Source organism: Propithecus coquereli, unplaced genomic scaffold (assembly GCF_000956105.1).
Source record: "Propithecus coquereli isolate 6110/MARCELLA unplaced genomic scaffold, Pcoq_1.0 Scaffold61, whole genome shotgun sequence".
Taxonomy (NCBI): domain Eukaryota; kingdom Metazoa; phylum Chordata; class Mammalia; order Primates; family Indriidae; genus Propithecus; species Propithecus coquereli.
In genome coordinates this window covers 3,371,517-3,391,006 of record NW_012152063.1, presented here as the reverse complement: position 1 = coordinate 3,391,006, position 19,490 = coordinate 3,371,517, and the positions used below count along the sequence as shown (strand labels likewise).

The window sequence follows — 19,490 nt, the reverse complement described above, 5'->3', positions numbered from 1 at the left end:
AATAATAGAATCGTTCTTGCAAAGTGAAAACGAGAACAGTGTGTGTGAAATGCTGCATTTACTGGAAGGGTCGACAGCCCCAAGGAGCCCTGTTTATGTGCTATATTAACACCACATAGAGCGCTTAGCAATGTCTGTTTCTAAAAATAAACCTTGTGTGTCTCTTGTTGTCATCATCAACCAGAGTCTTGTATGCTCTGAGACAGAAACCATGAAGGCCACCTCTTTCGCTTTCCACAAGCTTTATACATCACTACCCAAAGGCCACTTCTTTCTCTCAAGGTGGCAGAGATAAAAAGAATTCTGCAATCACCCTAAGCACATATTGAAACAACATTATTGCCCCTTAAGCAGTTATCATGTTGTTTTGGCAGCAGGAAGGAATCTGTGGTTTCACTTGAATGTTATTCTTCTTTATTTAAACTACTAGAAATAACCTAAAAATGACAGAATGCTCTTTCTATAAATAATCATTCCAGTGTAGAGTTATATTAGGAGGTAACTCAGATGGCATGATAACGCCTAACAAGCTAATCTTAGACCTGCGATGCCATAAGATAGAAATACCGGGGCTAAGAATAACTGACCCAAAGGAGTCAGCCTGCTAAAGAGAAGCAGACATGTGGGCATCTGCAGGTTTTAATGCACTTAATGATGTTCTAAAAGCTTCTTTTCCCTAGGAAGGCAATAAATAATGTTGATCATTAGTATTATAATCAATAATGCTTATACAATGTATTGATTCCTAAAGAGGGCTGAAGATTCATATAGCAAATAAGATTATAAAAATTAGTTGATAGAAACCAAGGAGTTGCTCTTGCATAATTGGACTAGTACCTAATTCGTGAATTTTATGCTTAAGCCACCTACAGAACATAGCATATTCATCCAATTTATTTTATTAAAATAAAATTTAACTGAAGGTAAAGTAAAATGTAATATCACGATAGTACATATAAACACTGCCATCCAGTTCTCACCCAAAATGTCCAAATTGGACCCAAATTGAACCTACATAATTCAGATTCTACTGAATTTTGTTAGCTAGATATTTATTTTGGCTCAAGAATTTCACCTTGCACATTGAAATAAGGATTTGAGTGGAGATACAGACTTTATTAACTCCACATTTCTAGGTAAAAATCAAGGTGGGCATAATTCACACATTTTGTCAAAAGAAATGTACCCCACAGTGCTAACATTGCAAAAAAATATATATATACTTTCCCCTGAAAAAATACTTAGTAATAATTTGTTTTTTTGAAGTGGGGCTAACTTTACTCTTAATGATCTGTGTCATGTGAACTTTGGCAAACAGATGCGGAATGCACTGGGAATGCTAGTTCTGTCCAGAGTATCTGCTCCAGGGCAAAGACCACTCTCATAGAACTTTGGAAGTTTCCTTAAGATCCTCTCAGCCCTGAATAGTGTTAACTTCCTCCAATTTAATTATCAAGCACTGAGAATGTTAAGTGAGCATCTTCCAGCAAGACTATCAACATAGTTGCCTATTTGTTCCTTAAACTTTCTAAGATTAAGAAGTCTGCCTAGATGTTTGTTTATAAAGATAGATGATTCCACATTTTTAGTACCAAACAGATATGAATAAAATTATCTCATGCTAAATATTTGTCTCTCTGAGAAAAAGAGGCAGGAGTTTAAACCTGACCCTGCCATTTCCTACCTATAGTAATCATTGGTAAGTTCCTTATCTCTCTGAACCTGTTTCCTCAACAGTAAAATATGAAATTATCGCATCTACTGCATACTTCATTAAATTGTGTTGAGGATTAAATGGTAAAGCAAAGCCTGGTATAGAGAAACTCTTGAAACATTACCTATTATATCAATATTAATAAGAATGACTGATAAAAAGTTTTGAAAAACTATACTTCCAGTTACTGACCTCCTAAATAGGAGCTAAACTACTAGAAGATCAGAGTGGAATATGGCATAAAAAGCATGAAAGGAATAACCAGTGGTGACACTTTTCTTTCTAATCTAAGATGAATAGTTACTAATATAAAAATCATGGATTCAAAATACAAACTTAAATTTTAATTATAAGCGGACTTCAAAAGCAATATCAAGAATAAAATTAAAACAGTGCTCAACTCACCAAGGGCTTTTTCTAGTTAGCCCTACATGAGATTCTCTGAAAACTTTCTGGGTAACTATGTTTGTACTAAAGCAAGAACTTCTAAACTATGATGTCATTTAATGAAAATTCAGTGAAATTTTCTTGCAGTTTATTTTCTGGGGTTTGTTGATTTGTTTTGTTTTTAATTTCAAGTTTCAAATTTTGAAACTACTTCATGACATTCTCACATTTGAACCTAGTTTGGAAATGTCATACCTTAGACACTCACCAAAATGTACCTCAAGCAAACTGAAAATAACATCCACGTGGCTGCAAATAGGTCAGTAATGAACATAAATTATGAATTTAAAAGTTGATAATACAAGTGGTGAACCACGAGGAGAAGCAGGAAAATAAAGTTGTGGGTATTTCCACCCTTATCAGCATGCAAAGAGTTTAATCATAAGTAAATGACTAGTTACATTCTGTGGTTTGGTAAATTTCTTTCTTCCTTAAAAGTGGTTTTCATTGGGTTTAATTATTGGGTATTTAAAAAAACACCATGCATAAAAAAGCCCATCACTTATTTTCCTATGGGAAAGTTAACAGTATGATAATGAATGGAAGAAATATTCTTATAAAAATATAAGAATTACTTAGTTTTGTATTCATGAATCACAGCAACTTAGAGTAACCCTAAACATTATGTTCTCTGGTAACACTTAAAAGTGTAGGTCGTTTAGTGTTATAAAAATGTTGTATAAATTAAATTTGTTTTGTGCAACTGACTTAGTTGAAAAAGAATGGAACTGGGAACACAAGGTATTTTCTCTTCCTTCTGCGTCCTTATTGCCAACATCCTGGGAAGAAAAAAGAAGAAAATTGCCAAAAGGAAGGACACCACACATCCCAAGCTAACCACTGGCCCTTTAGCTTCCCTTCAAGGACAGACCATGGCTTGGCCACATTGATTTGGAGCACGTGCCAACATATTTTTAAATTTCATCTTGAAAGCATGTTTTTTTTTTTTTTTTTTTTGAGACAGAGTCTCACTGTGTTGCCCGGGCTAGAGTGAGTGCCATGGTGTCAGCCTAGCTCACAGCAACCTCAAACTCCTGGGCTCAAGCGATCCTCCTGCCTCAGCCTCCCAAGTAGCTGGGACTACAGGCATGTGCCACCATGTCCGGCTAGTTTTTTCTATATATTTTTAGTTGTCCAATTAATTTCTTTCTATTTTTAGTAGAGACGGGGTCTCGCTCTTGCTCAGGCTGGTTTTGAACTCCTGAGCTCAAACAATCCGCCCGCCTCGGCCTCCCAGAGAGCTAGGATTACAGGCCTGAGCCACCGCGCCCGGCCAAAAGCATGTTTTTTAAAGTCATTTTTTTTGTGGGATTTTATTTCAATTAAATTTTTTTCAAAGTATTCCAATTCAGAAAAAAATGTTAAAATATAGTTATTCCATATTGTAAAAACTGTTCATTATTCTTAAAATGCAATAATTATGATGACCTACTAGTAAAGACATTGCATTCTGAGTATTTTAGAGATAATTCTCCTCTCATATATTGAAAACAATTCACACACTATTAAATTTCTCTTAAATTTTTCTGTATCCCTCAAAGCCAACATTAAAGGAATATTCTATTCAAGTCTGTAATAAATTCTTATAATGCATGAGGCTACAATGTTGACTTTCCTCCCTTCAAATAAATGATTTACAACCTAGAGAGATCTAGTTTCTTCCATAATTAATTCAATCTCTTTTTAGGGGGCTACATCTAACAACAGACAGTACTAAGAAAGGCAATCTATTCAATACTAGTAAAAAATTATTTCAGTACTTAAATAGATGTATTATCTTCATGAAAATGAAATAATACCCACCATTCAATTGAAAGGGAAATTAAAGACATAGCACATTTACTTTACTTTAGTATCTGTATTTCTAGAAACTAAAACAAAGAAAGTTGCAAAGAAAAAATTCCAGTCACCAATATATACACTGTAGCAAATACTGCTGGTGCCTAGCAAACATCTATTCCTCCTGTCCCTTTCCTCTTCCCAATAGAAACTTGATTAGGTTCAAGTATCACACTCCCTGGCTCAGCCATGTCCCATCCCCCCTCCACCCCACTCTTCTCAACAACTGGTTAAGAGTGGGCAGGTGATGCTATTCTGGCCAATGAGTCATAAAGGATGATTTACTGTGGAAGTTCTGGGTAAGATTTCTTTCCTTAAGAAGAGACCCCAAGAAAGCAAAGTTTCCCTTCTTTGTCTTTGGAATTTTTCATGCATAACATAGGCATGATGCCTGAAACTGTTACCATCAACTTGTGACCACTGTAGGAACCAACCCTATGATCACATCAACTAAGGCTGAGGCCAGCAGAGTGGAGCTGTATGAAGGACCTGAACGCTGTTGACATTATCAAGCACCTGGTACTGCCTGACCACCCAGCTATTTTACCAAATGACAAATTTCCTAGTTCTTTGTCATTTTGACCAGTTTTCTTTTACTTGCCACAGAAAACAACCCAACTAATATATACCTATTACTTACAATTAATCACTGTTAGTATTTTGGCATAGTAGCATTGGGTGTGGGTGTGTAAGAAACATTTTTTGGAAGATATATACCTATTATAAGAATTCATACAATGCAAAAACGTACAATGATAAACGCAAAAGCCTCTCCCCTTCACCAAACACAAACACAAAATCTCTCCTGATTTCTTTCTATCTTTATGTGAATTCTTTGGGGAGATAGATGGATAGATGAAAAAATACTTTTATAAAAATAAGAACATATCACTGATGTTATTTTTATTTTAAAAAGGGAATTTAAATTTAACTAAATTTAAATTTTACTGGATTTAGCAGATTTAAAACTGCAGTTAAAGGGACTATAAATGCACTAAATGCTTCCTCACCATGAGAGATACCATTTCCAAAAAGATCTCTCTAAGGTTAAATAAACTATTTTTAAAAATCAGTGTTTGGAATCTTTTTAAAAAAAACTTTGTGTGTCTATTTTAAGAAGCAGGGAGTCTGTCCCTACTCAGAAGGGATAGAATATTAGCATTTTCTTACATTCTTCCATCTCATCTCTCCTCAACACCTCACGTTGGTTAGCTTTATTAATACTTTTACATTGTCCTACTTTATAATATTTGGTTCCTGTCCTCTAACCATAGTCCAATAGTTGTTCAAATGGATCCGATGCTTCCCTCATGACGTTTACTGTGTTTTCTCTACTTCTGAATTTAGTGTTTTGTTTTTGTTTTGAGTTCATCGCTTCATTGTTTGGGTTTCATTTTCAAGTATTTGCTTTCATGTTTGTGAATTTCTACCTTGTCTACTTATTTTCTCTATATTTTAATAAAATCTTGGCTGAGCGTCACATTGGATTGAACTTCTTTTAGAACTTTAGAGGCTTTTTTCTCCATTATCTTCTGGCACTGAGAGTGGTGTACGTTTGGTAAGCCTTCTTAAGTCCCATATAGTCTCTTCTTCCCCACCATCGCCTCCATAGGCTCTGCTCTACCTGCCTGAACTCCTGGAGAATTATGTATCATCTGCTAGCCCAGTCAGGATATGACTGCGTGCTGAGCATGTGCATCATATTTGCCTAAAAGATGGGGAGCTCTTTCAATCTGCAGATTAATTTTTTTTTTCTTTTTTCAGTAAAATTACATTTCTTCATTTTTGAAAAATGCAGAACGGTTGCTTACATTTTTTTCTTGGCTATTTGTTTCTGAAGTATGTTGCATTAGGTTATATCATTTTCTTTATCTAGTTAGTGTTAAATATTGGGGGTAGAGATGGAGGGTGTTTGTTTGCTGGCTTATATTATTTTGGGCTCACTTCATTATCTATCAGTGGTGAGAAATTATGTGGTACATTTCCAAATATCTCATTTCCAAAAATCCAAATCACCATTTAAAACATTTTTAAGTTCTGAATTTGGGTTTATTTCAGTCTTCTAAGGGGTTTTACTGAATTTTCTTGCTTAATGGACATAACAGCAATTATGCCACCTGTGTCACGCTCAGAAATATAAAATACTCATTCTTGTCCCCATTCTCAATGGGCCTGTTTATAACTAGTTTTTGATTGATACCTATCAACTATTTCAATTGATAACAGCCTTGTAAGTGAAGATAACCTGAGTTAGAGAATGGGAAAACAGTAATTATGGGGAATACCAGAAGTGATTCTTGACATGACAGGAGCATTTCACAGACTTACATTTTCATAATTAGATTCCGCTTTTCAAGTAGACAGAAGTGACTACTGAATCTAAAATGTTCCTTTCCTCTTAACACCACACACCAAGGAACAAAAGGATTCAGAAAGGATGAAGACATATATAAAAGAAATACAGGATTTTGATCTAAATGTTTTTCTCTTTTATACCCTAAAATAAGAATACATGGTGAAAATGTGAATTTTCCTTACTGTAAATGTATCTTACATTAATGCTATACAAACTCTAGGAAATTCCTTCATAATAACTGTTCCAATATTGTCTGAACAGCTCTGCTGTCCAGCGTGTTAAGCAACATGCCTGGCAAGAGGAGACCACCCCTAATCCTGCCAGCTCCTGCCGAGTGACCTGAGTTGGTGTTTGTACGTGCTTCAGTTTCTGCCACACTTATCACTTATACTGGCCCACACAAGCCACAAAAGTAGAGATGTACTTGGCAAATTGTGTCACTCACATTGAATTCCAAGATTTAATATTATAGAATTTTAAATTAAAAAACCATTAGTAGACTACATTATAGAACCTAGTTCTACCTAAGATGTATAGCCTGGCTGGAAAACATAGGAATATAGACCCACATAAAAGACTTGCAATCCAATAGTATATAAAGCATTCTTAATAGAAATCATCTGTATTAATGTATAAAACCCAATATAACTAGAACAACAAATGGAAACTCTAAAGCAATGGCAATTATAGAATAAAACCAAGCTTTTTAAATAATAAATCTCAAGAAATCTTCCATTGGAACTTCACTGCTTAATCACAAACTCTGTAACTTCTTTTCCTTTGATTATTACATAATAAGATATTTCACAGAAAACACACACACACACACACACACACACACACACACACACACACACTAGCTACCCTAACCTACAGTCACAATAAGGAAAGGACTTAATATTCATCAGATCAAGGTAACCAAAGAAATAGCTGATTTATAAGATAACTAAAGCAAACTAATTATCAAAACAAAAAAATAATTTCCCCATGTGACCTACAATCTAACTCACTGGCTTGTCCTGCAAGATAGAGCATAGCATTAGAAGAGCCAAGATCCCAGTTTCATTCACTAAAAATAGCAATAATAATAGTGAGTATATATACTTTAAAGTTGTTGCTACATTTAAACCGCACAAGAATGCTAAGAGGTAAACAGGAGGACATTATTTTTCTTCAGTTTGAAGATGAGTAAAAAACCAGTCGCACAGTTGGCCAGCATCAGACCTCATGCCAGAACACAAAGCTCTTGACTCCTAGAACGGTTCTCTCTCCACCACTCTGCACTGTTGCCGTGCATCTTTTCTCCTTTCAGATCCAAAGACTCCGTCCACTTCTAAGCCTATGAATCACATCCAGGCCACTGGTCCAGAAGGGAGATGAAGAAGATTTATAGCTAAATTAAGACAAACATCCCCCTAATTTAGCAGTTAATTCAAAGGACAAACTCTACTGATGATGGTTTAACAGCATCAACATCCATTCCCTAGCCCCACTGCAGCGGACCTCAGTTAGCTGGGGAGATTTTAAAAACCCCACAGTCCATGCTGTCCCCATACCAATTACATCAGAAATTCTGGGGGTGGAATCCAGGTATCCCATTTTGTAAAATGTTCCTGGTGACTCCCAAGTTTGAGAACCAGTGCGTCACAGGAAATGCATGGTAAAGACTAGGTGAATTAAATTTAAGAAAATATACGAAACAAAATCAAATATTACATGACATAGTAGGAAGAAAGCAATTGTTTTTATGTTTCAAGTTCAAAAAATAAATAGAACTTAAGAGTTTCCTTATTTATACCAGACAGGTTTGGGAGTTGATGTCAACCTACATCACCTTTCGTTTAATAGCTAGAGCTTAAATGTTGCTTCCTGTAGAAGTGGCTATGGCAGTATCATGGACAGTCTGAAGCACTTCCCTCTTTGAAAATCATGTTGCTTTCTATAAAAATCATTAAGTGTCAGGAAAATGACAATCTCAACTGAAATGGGAGTAAAGTTGCATGCGATTAACAAAGCGGTGGAGAAACAGCAAAGCTTGCAAACACCTGTAGCCAGCCTCAGCTCCGCAGACAGTTGCTACTTGGAAGGCATGTATGTTTCTACCATACGAAAGAAATATCAAACTTGTAACACAGAGGCAAAGACTGAAAGCATGAAGCACAGTACTGAAAAGATATCTAAAATAGTTATTTTCAAAGAGTTCATCCATATTTTATAAATAAAGTGCCAGGTGACCAGTTCCATTAAAGACATACCTGCTAACCCCTCCCTAAGGCCTTGCCAGCTTTGCAGCCACAACAAAACTGTATCGAAATTCTAGTATGTTTGTGTTCATTAAGCAGACACTACTCATTAATATAATTCCTGTCACTTCAGTGTATAAACACCAAACTGTACAAAATTGATATTTGATTCTGATTCTGTGAAAAGATTGGATCAACAGAAGGATCTTAAAATCATCATAACTAACTGAGGTTTTAAGAAAACTAGCTTCAACATAGATCCCCAGATGGGAAGGTGTATCAACACCAAAGCAGACATCATGCCAACCTGTGGAATATTTCTTTCACACCTAGCTCTACTAAGTAAACGTTGATCTATGTTGCATTCTTATCATGGATATCTAGTCGGTGATCTATAATTATGATTAAGTCCACTTGGGAACTTAGAAGATCAATGTGAGAACTTTAAGCCAATTTAGGTTGAAGAATTCAGAAGGGGATAGAAACAAAGAGTCTCCAAAGCTTTATGAACTGGCTATAGGAAATAAATATGAAAAGCAATAATTATAAGCAAGTGATATTGCCTAAAGAGTATGCTCTTCTAACAAATATAGATTGATAAAGCTGACAAGCTCCATCTCCCATCAGCTCGTCTCCTGGAGGGTATGAGCACATACACAGAGAAACTACAAATTGGAATCTGTCACTGTTATCCTTTAAAATGTTGCACCTGCTTTCAAAAACACATTTATATGTGTGTTATGCCATCGCATCTGCCCGACAATGCTAGACTTCTCAAATGTTCTTGAAGAAAATTAAAATAAGCATCTGCTAATAATAATTTTATTTCATCCTAAACAGTTTCATTTTGGGCTGATGAGAAACAGCCACGTTACAGAAAAAAAAATAAAACTACCTTTACAACTCCGCGGCAAACACATTTCAGAAGGTAGGTCTATAAATAGATGTGCTTCTGTATGCACACTGTAAATATAAAATCATCAGGCTAGCCGAGGCTGCAATTTTAACTGAAGCCACAATATGAACTTACCTGATTTTTAATGTCCTATTTGAATAGGCTCACAATCAGTACAGATCTCCTTTTTCTAGTTGCATAGTAAGGCAAAACACCCCCAACTACATTTTACTTATCTCAGTCTCATCTTTCATCAGAAGCAATAGTTTGCAATTTCATTCAGAAGCAGCCGTCCCTAAACAGTCTCTGAATATGCACAGAAACAGCAATGGAAGGGATCTAAGTTAAACCCTACAGACGCACCAAGAAAATAGCAACATCAACACGAAAAAGCAGCAATTCCTTAAGAGAGGTGCTTTTCTTAGCTGCATTTCCCAAGCCAGTCCCCTTTCAAACATAAAACGTCTCTGTTATGAAAGAGGATCTTACCTGAGTTGATCATACTGTGCATTCTTTGCTGAGCCAAGAGCTGTTCTCGTCCAGCCACCCCATCTGAGGAAAAACAGGAGTCACTCTCGTAAATTGTCTGCAGCATGTTCCAATCACTCTTACTTCAGCTACATGAAAGATTCATCACTGCTCAGTGCACCGGCCCCAGGAGCTACCCTCGCTGGTCCTCCCTCCTCCCCAGGGAGAAGCAGCAGAGGATCAACTTCGACAATGATTTCCTTACGGCTCAGATGGACATACACTTTATAAAAGACCTGGACACTTTTCCCACGTTACCAACCTGTGTGCAAAGCAGAAAGGACAGAGTGGATGCTATAGCTCCCTGGAGTTTAGGTTATCCCGGAAACTAAAAGCAGGTGGGAAAGAGGAATGTGCTTCGGGGTTATTTCTTTGTCAGAATAAGTAAAAAAATATTAACTCTACCCACGAGAAAAAGAAACCAATTAAACCTGACTTGGAGTTCTTCAGGCTGCTAGGGTTTCCTTGCAAAAACCCTCAGTCCTGCAAGCGGCTCCAGCCGGTGCCCTTCTCCTATCTGTTTGTGTGTCTCTCTTCCCCCTTTCTCAGTCTCTCTCAGCTCAAGTTGGCTAAAGCTAGTGATAATCCATTTGCATATGAATCAACAACAGCATGGCCCACAGGCACAGAAATAGAACAATGGTCGGCCTGAGCCAAAAATAGGTCAAGCATGGCCGAGTGATTGGAGCCTGCATTAATGCATTTAAAAATACCCCAGCAAACCCAGCTGTCCAGCCTCTATCTTTCAAACCATAATTCTCTATTGCAGGGCCTTAAAAGCAATTAACTCTTTCCTCCCTCCAAGCTGGCTTTACACATTGTGTTTCCACACTGGCGATTCGCTTCTAAAGAAAGGAAGGCAAGAAAAAAATTAAGAATCGTAATTCTAAGAGGGCAAATGCACATATATTTTATTTCATTTTATTTTTGTAGTATGTGTTTTTGGAAGAGAGAGGAGAGAAGTACAGAGCTCTGTATTGGTTCTAAAATAATACTGGAAGCTTTTGCTCATAATGTGGTTTCTGCCTCACCCACGCACAGCAATCCTGGTGTGCTATTTTTGTTGCCGGTTTCTCAGGCTACACTGCAGTTGGCTGTAGCACTAGAAGCTTTTCTGCCTTCTAGTTTCAGGACTAACGAGAGATTTAGTCGAGGCAGTTTCGGAAAACAAGCACACCCCAGGATAAAATTTTTATGAGGGACAGGCTTGATTTTTGACTTGTTATTTGTGTAAGACAATTGTCCGTTTCACAAACCCTATCGTATCTTAGCACCACTATGAATTTTATTGCATCCAGTTACTACTATATCTACAAAAACAAAACAAAAGAAAAAACACAAAACCATGGCTTACACCTGAAAATTTTCCCTCTCTTTCAGCCTCTCAGGCTAAATGCAATTTACTTGCAAAAGGAAAAGAAAACAGTGCTGGTTTCTTACGGATACAGAATTACTGAATATGTGCACCTGTTGATCAATAAATCAACACGGTCAGTACCCAACTATGAATGTTTTGCATTCATCTATACATTGGTTGCCCGAAATAAGCCCTCCTCACTTTTCTATAGAAATAGCATTTATAATAGTTGACAAATTTCCAGACACAGTGAAGCATTCACCTACAAAGCAAATGAACTACAGTAAATAGTACAGGAGTTCAATAGTCTCTGGTGTACATGGATAACATCATTTCCACATAAAAAATAAATTCTGCATCCCAAAATGGGATGCTAGCATCTAGTCACTCCGAAGTACACACTGGTTATGGAAGCTCTTCTACTTTTTCTAAACTATGTCAGCAAGGAAAATATAATTCCTATGGCATCAGGAGCAACAAGGAAAGACAAGGGAAAAGCAGAATGTTTCAAGGTTCCCAGAACTATCAGATGGAGGAGGGATCTTGGTCAATCCCAGAGTATGGGGTCAGGGGAGGCGAACAAGGCAACAGAGTCTTGCCAGAGAGTTAGAAACATGTTAAATCATTTATCAGATAACCCACAGCTGAATTCCTCTTCTTTCATAGATTAATTTCTATTGAATACCCTACTTGAAAAATCATATGCGAACAGGTAAGTTAAAAGACTTTTTAAAAAGTAGTTATTCCAAATTGCATTTGATTTCAACTAAACAACGAAGTCTTACGTTCCTGTCAGTGGAAAAACTATTTGATTGCATCTGATATTACAAATGAGCTTTCGATTAGGAAATTTGTGTGTAAAATTCAAGACATAGTAATAGTACAGATCTAACAATTTTCCTTGAGGATGAAGTGTTTATGTAGGAATCACTTATTGCATTTTAGACCTGGAAGTAAATTTAAAGATTGTCCACAATGGGGTTCAAACTCTGCCTCAGGACACTAGGGGAGCTGTCTGGGGCTTGCCTCAGTTTCCTCCAGGAAAGTTTCTCCCCCTAACCAGGGAGGCTCTACTTTTACTTGTTTACATTTTGGGAAGTAAGATTTCTTTTGAACAACATTTTTTTTTATTCCGCTAAACATTTATTTAAAGAACATTTTTTTAAATTGAGGTATATTTGAAAAATCAAGATTGTATATACTTAAGGTATACAGTTTGGTGATTTGATATACATAAACATTATGAAATAATCAAGCTACTTATCCATCTCCTTAGCTAGTTATGACTTTTATTTTGGATAGTGACATGAGAATAATGACTTTTACATTAAGAAAAAAAATTATTGAAATCCACTCATCCAGTCCAAACTAGCTCTCCATTTTACACATAGGGAAACTAACGAGACTTCCTAAAAGTTACAAAGATTACAAAAGTACTCACCAATGGAGTCAGGCCTTAAAGAGACTTGCTTAACGTAACGAAAGTAATTAATAACTAACCAAGTAGGTCTAGCATTCATGTTCTCCAGACCCACCATGCTGTTCCTTACCAAAATGATGCCAATAATTATCTGAGATACTCAGAATAAAATTTAATATGATCTACTGACTAAAAATGGAAGCATCGTCTAATTGTTTCCGAGTGGTTTTTAACAGAATATACAAGAATCATGATAAACATGTGAGAGATGACAAAAATCACAATATTGACATTATATGCCTACACATCTTTTGTTATTTTAAATTTAAATTATACCCTCAAACCACAATTGATAAAAAGGGTCTCCAAGCTTTTATAATAATAAACAAAAAATATAATAAAACTCTGGAACAGTGAGTTAGTAATTATCCTATTTCTCAGAGGTTTCAGGAAAGGGCATTCCACATAAAGTGGTATAAATAATGTGTCTTCTTCATTTTGATCAAGTTATTTAACGTGAAGTTTATTTACATTTCATCCCTGCATTCTTGTAGCACTTTTTTTCCATTAGCAGTGTTCTCTTTCATTTAACTCTTGGTAATGAAAAATTATTTTAGAATGAAAAGACATTAGACACATCATAAAATAGATTCCATTTGTTTCTGTGAAGAAAAACAAGCATTATCAAAATAACCATCAGGTATATGGATTATCTAAGACCTTAAATATTAAGAATGTTGAATTAATTCTTCTCACATCATCTGAATAATGTTAGTAAAGAAATGTGGCTAGGCTTCTTTTGGGGTGTTTACAAAACCAAATTTTACTATTAGTAATTTGGAGAAAAATGTATTTTCTATTGTTATAGGAGAACCCTAACAAACTAATACAAATGTCAGGTTAGAGTAGATGGGTAGTTTTGAAGATCTCCACATAAAATAAATTCTAATTCAATTTAATAAGCATTTTCGGAAATTGATCTAAATATTATACTTTACATGCATACAGATCAAAGAAAAAGTAAAAAGAATACAAACAAACAAACCAAAAAACACCAAACACCCAGGTTCCCAATTTAATACAAAATGGAAGTGGGAATCGAATTCTAATGCAAAATGTTATTCAAAAGTTAGGATAATTCCAATTCTTTTTATACAGGTATATAGGTAAAACCAAAAAAAGGATTAAAAAACCTATATGACACCAAAATATTTCCAGAAATAACCTCAAACCTCTAGCACACAATGATCTTTTCTAAAATGGGTTGGGATCATAATCCCAAAAGACACAATCCTGAATGTCGAAATCTCTCATGTCTAAAATCCCAAAATCGCAATCATGAAAGATTAAAATCCTGAATGTTGAAATCTCGAAAGGCAAATTCAGGCGAAAGAATTAGCATGTTTTGAGTTATATGTAGGGCACGACAGTTGCATCATGTTAGCTGCATCACATTAGGTGATTATTATTGTCTTTATTTGGAAATTAAGCGTGGTTTGAGAAGATGCATATGGGTGCCAAGTTGACAAAGGGTGGACTTGTGGACTTAATTTTAGATGTCAACTTGAATAAATGAAGGAATGCCTAGAAACCTGGTAAAGCATTATTTTGGGTGTGTCTGTGAGGGTGTTGCAGAGGAGATTATTGTGTGGGTCTGAGGGACCTAGGTGAGGAAGATCTACCCTCAATGTTGGCAGGCACCACGCAGTTGGTCAGGGGACAAATACAGAAGGCAAATCGGTGTCTCTCTGAGAACTGGGACAGACTTTTCTTCTGCTGCTTTGGACTTCAGAAATTTGACTCCAGGAAAAGTGCATTATCACAACGTTGACTTTGCGTTATAGGCACTGTGTGTATATGTAAAAATGTTAAAACTTCCTCAATAAATGAAGAGATGTGCTTTTTGTACATCTGCATTTGTGAAAGATAAAATTTCTTGAGATCACAACTCTTTGGGTGACTGTGTATGTGGTGGTGACCCATCGCTGTTTTTGACTGATCATGTCAAAAGACTTAGGTTGTTCGTCATGGAATTTAAGATGACCACAGTTATAAAACTGGGTGCACACAATTACCAACCATACTGATATGCGTTTATATGTTTATATGTTTGACCTCTTTGGCCTATTTCTTTATGAATACAGTTTGACTACTCATAACTGTGATATGGGCGTGACAGTCATTAGTATAGCTGAGTGTTTATGCTTGCAAAAATATTTATGCTATTATTGCCTATTTTACTGTGTAAACTGGCCTATGAAGTAAGTATTTTCTCATATTTTTCTCTCATAAATATCTTTTACAGGATTTTTTATTATTTTTTCCAGAATGATAATTCCAGGATTTTAATCTTCTGGGATTTTAACACTCGGGATTGTGGAGTTCAGGAGTGTGTCTTGCAAAATTATGATTGATGCTATACTAAAATCAGTCTTGGATGATGACTGAAGACTCCACTGAAGACAAGCAAGGAAGGTAGCATGATCCAATTTATTCTACCGCAATAGTATATCCTCGGTTCATCTTTAATCAAGTGAGACTTTCCATGCAGTAACACATTCTATGATTCTGGACTCTAGATGAAGTAAGATTTAAAATCTGTTTACCTCAAATACTAAATTTGTGCTCTACAATTGTAGAATACTACAAATTATTCACCAATAACTGGTGTTCTTCCACTCATTCACTCATTTATTGATGTTGTGTCTTCTCCTAACCTCACATGTCTGAAAGTATTATAACAGCAATAAAATTATACACATTTGCTTACAGTCAATAGGCTTGGTTCCCTATGACCCCCAAGGAATGGTGCTTATGTTTACAAAAATATTTATGTTATTATTGCATAATAGGAGAGGGAAAGTACAGTATACTAAATTTTGTTTTTAACTAAGTAGCTTATTTATCTGGATTTTCTATGTCTTAGAGCAGCAGTCCCCAACGTTTTTGGCACCAAGGACTGATTTCATGGAAGACAATTTTTCCACAGATGGGGCGGTCGGGGGCGGGGGGGACGTATGGTTTTGGGATGACTCAAGCACATTACCTTTATTGTGCACTTTATTTCTATTATTATTACGTTGTAATATATAATGAAATAATTATTTTAATACAACTCACCATAATTATATTAACACAAATCAGTGGGAGCCCTGAGCTTGTTTTCCTGCAACTAGACGGTCCCATCTGGGGATGATTGGAGACAATGACACTCGAAGCGTGTTGCTTATGTCCAGTCTACTCCACGATCCCGTTTTGGTTGCTATCACTGCAGAAAACCTTGTTTCACAAAGATAGGATGTTGGAAATGGAAGCAGGCTTTTCAGTGCTTTTGTGGCAACCTCAGGATATTCCACCTCAACTTTAATCCAGACATATGGAGACTTGAAGTTGTCTCCAACATATTTTTAAGGCCACCGTCATTTGTGATCTTAAGCAGTTGATCCTCTTCTAACAGGGACCAAGTCGATTCAGCTGGCTTATTCACAAATGGGTCGAGGATCCATTCCTTCCCAGGTCGGGGGTCTGTTGTAGTTGGGAAGTAATGCTCAAACTCTTTTGAAAGCTGAGCTAGGTGATCATGCACCAGCTGGGAGAAACAAAGCCTTGGTTAGCTCTCTTTCAAAATCTTTGCTAATGTTTGAAGCATGTCAAAATCCCAATTTTCACTCATCACCCCCATAATTCCAGTTTGGCTTTCAATGCAGCCACTTTATCTGATGACTTGAACACAGTTGTTCTTCTCCCCTGATTGAGTTCATTGAGCAGGTTGAATATGTCACACAAGTAAGCAAATTTTATGACCCATTCTGTGTCACTGAAATGTGCTGCCAGTGGTGACTGTTTTTCTAAAAGAAATCTCTGGAGAGGCTCTTGTAACTCGAAAACTCTGGCCAGTGATGGCTTTAGAAAGCCATCTCCCTTCTGTGTATAAGAGACGACATGTGTGCTCTGGCATCCATCTCCTCAAGAGCTGCGATAACAGATGTTTAGTTATGGATGACACAGTGTGTAGATTCACATTCAGAAGCGACTTCCTTGACCCGAGTAGTGAAACCAGAAAGCCATCCAGCCACTCCATTCATGCATATACTGACACGAAATGACCAATTCGGTTTTCCTGACATGTAATCATTCAAAGACTTGGTGTGGTGTGGTGTGGTGTGGGTTGACAACAGAAGTGCACGTAACATATTCTCATGCACATCCTCCTGAAAAATAACAGTGCACAAAAACAAGCATTCTTGCCTTATTGTCAATATCAGTAGCCTCATCAACCTGGATTGCGTACCATGGTGACTCATTAATCCTCTCGAACGATTGTGCCTCAATATCCTCTGTTATTTCATCAATTCGTCTAGTCATGGTGCCAGGCGAAAGAGGAACATGTGCCACGTTTTGAACTGTAGCTTCTCCTAGAAGTTCACAGCAAATGTTCTTAGAAGTAGGCAGGATCAACTCTTCACCAATAGTACAAGGCTCCTTAGCTTTAGAAATGCAGTTAGTCACTAAGAATGATGCTCTCAGTGCGGACACATTTGATGAAGTGGTGGCCTTCAATAATTGCTTCTGTTCTTCATGTTCACGTTTTTTTCTTTTGAAAAACTCCAAAGGCTTATCTTTTAATGCAAGTTGCTTGGTCTCCATGTAGCAAAGTAGTTTTGAAGGTTTCATGGCTTCGTTGGATAGCTGGTCACCACATATTATACAAAGTAGGCTTGGAGAACGTGAATCGCCTTTTGCAATGAACCTATAATTTAAGTAGGACTCTTGGTATTTTCTTTTAAATGCAGCTTTCATTTTGTTGGCAGTCTTAGAGTCTTCTACTGTCTCATCATTGGGTCTTTCCCCCTTTGCAAAGAAGCTCTCCAGTGATGTTTGTTTTTTACTCATTTTTGCTAGGGTTAGCTTGCAGGTTTACCAAAACTGTGATTGAGACAAGTGTACAGTGCGGGAAAGAGGCGCAGATGGAAATGGTAAATTAAAAAATGGGTGGGCCATATGTGGACTAAAATAAGTGTCAGATTCTGACTTAAAGCCTGCCACCAGAAGCAGCTTAATTGTCACTTGCTACTCACTGATAGGGTTTTGATATGAGTCTGTAAGCAATTGATTTATTATGGTCTCTGTGCAGTCAAATGATAATCTGTATTTGCAGCTGCTCCCCAGCACGAGCATCACTGCCTCAGCTCCACTTTAGATCATCAGGCATTAGATTGTCATAAAGAGCATGCAACCTAGATCCCTTACATGTGCAGTTTACGGTAGGGTTCGTGCTCCTATAAGAATCTAATGCCACTGCTGATCTGACAGGAGGCGGGGCTCAGGTGGTGATGCAAGTGATGGGGAACTGCTTCCTCCTCATTGCTTACCTCCTACTGTGTGACCCAGTTCCTAATAGGCCACGGACTGGTACCAGTCCACGGCCCAGGAGTTGGGGACCGCAGTCTTAGAGGAGCAGTACCATTCTTATTGAATACATGATACCCAATTTACAAGTGATTCCTCCCTACTAAAAGAGCATAACTGGTTACCAAATGGTCTTCAGATGGGGAAATCTTGCCTGGCCCCAACAATAGGTAAAGGGTTTGAGAAAACACATTTGCAGTGAAATTCCAGGAAGACTGTTTTATGTGAAACTAAAAAAGATCAAAAAAACTTGAAAATCATTGGCCTTGCTTTAATGAAAAATAATTTCTTCCCCAACTCTTCCCTTCAAATGGGATGTGTTGCTCCATGATTTGTTCAATTTTTAGAGGATTACAGAGGATCAGGGTCACCTAGGAATTTGTTGGAAATCCAATTTATTGGTCCCTACCCCAGAACTACTAAATCAGAATCTCTGGAAGGAATCTGCACTTTAACAAGCTCTCCAAGTGATTCTGATGCACGATAAAGTTTGAGAACCATAAGAATAGATCATCCTTCCAAAGCAGCAATTAGATGGCTAAAAATATAAATGGATAAAGTATCTTTTTTGGTGCAATTTCAAATTAGCCAGTATTATTAGAGAACAATTTTTAAAAATGAAAATAATTAAACTAGGCAAGAGACTTAAAGCACAGGGCTATTAATATTCAAGGTATGAAAAGACTGAGGAGGTTTGTCCAGAAAGGGATCCTCCAGCTTGTAAATGAGACCAGCATGGTATACTTAAGGTGATGGGCATGTGTTCATGGCTGTCCCTGCTGAAACACTTTGTTCTGGGTTCTGCTTTTCTGAGTGTTTGCCAGTTGCACATCAGACCCTCTATGCAGAGCTCAAGGCAGCCAGCACAGGAGGAGAAATCAATATGGTCATACACAGCCCTGTAATTGGAGGGACAAGTAAAATTTAATGATCTTTTGATAGAATCAAGGGAAGTTTGTTTTTGTGATGAGAGTCAGTCATTTCATATATTGAACATCAACTATTTCACAGCTACGGTGCAAGCCCTGAAGATAAAAATATACAAGAATGACACAGTCTCTACTACTTTAATGTAATTTTCCATTTTAGAGGAAATATATTCAAGATGATTATTAGACAGTTTCATAAGAAACTCTGTAACTCTAAATTTATTTAAATCATCTTTGGATATTAATTTATAAGCACGGATTCAAAATAATAAATCTTGCAGGGTTGTTATGAAGACGACAGAATAATATCATGCCTGGCAAACAGGCATTCAATAAATGGTAGCCATTATTAC

The 19,490-nt window shown here is 36.8% G+C and overlaps 1 protein-coding gene across 7 annotated transcripts in view; it reads right to left on the bottom strand.

Annotated features, from left to right (window-relative positions):
• Positions 1 to 19,490, bottom strand: part of HDAC9 (histone deacetylase 9) — an 805,060-nt gene that overhangs the window by 355,810 nt on the left and 429,760 nt on the right. For 2 of the 7 annotated variants that reach the window (XM_012659403.1, XM_012659409.1), the window contains exons 1-2: positions 10,285 to 10,569; positions 9,984 to 10,046 (exon numbers count right to left, since the gene is read on the bottom strand). In XM_012659403.1, the coding sequence (XP_012514857.1) occupies positions 9,984 to 10,005 (22 nt within the window). In that variant the 5' untranslated portion in view covers positions 10,006 to 10,046; positions 10,285 to 10,569. Of the gene's footprint in view, positions 1 to 9,983; positions 10,108 to 10,284; positions 10,570 to 19,490 lie in introns of those variants that run through there. The other 5 variants (XM_012659408.1, XM_012659404.1, XM_012659406.1 and 2 more) reach the window with 4 other exon arrangements.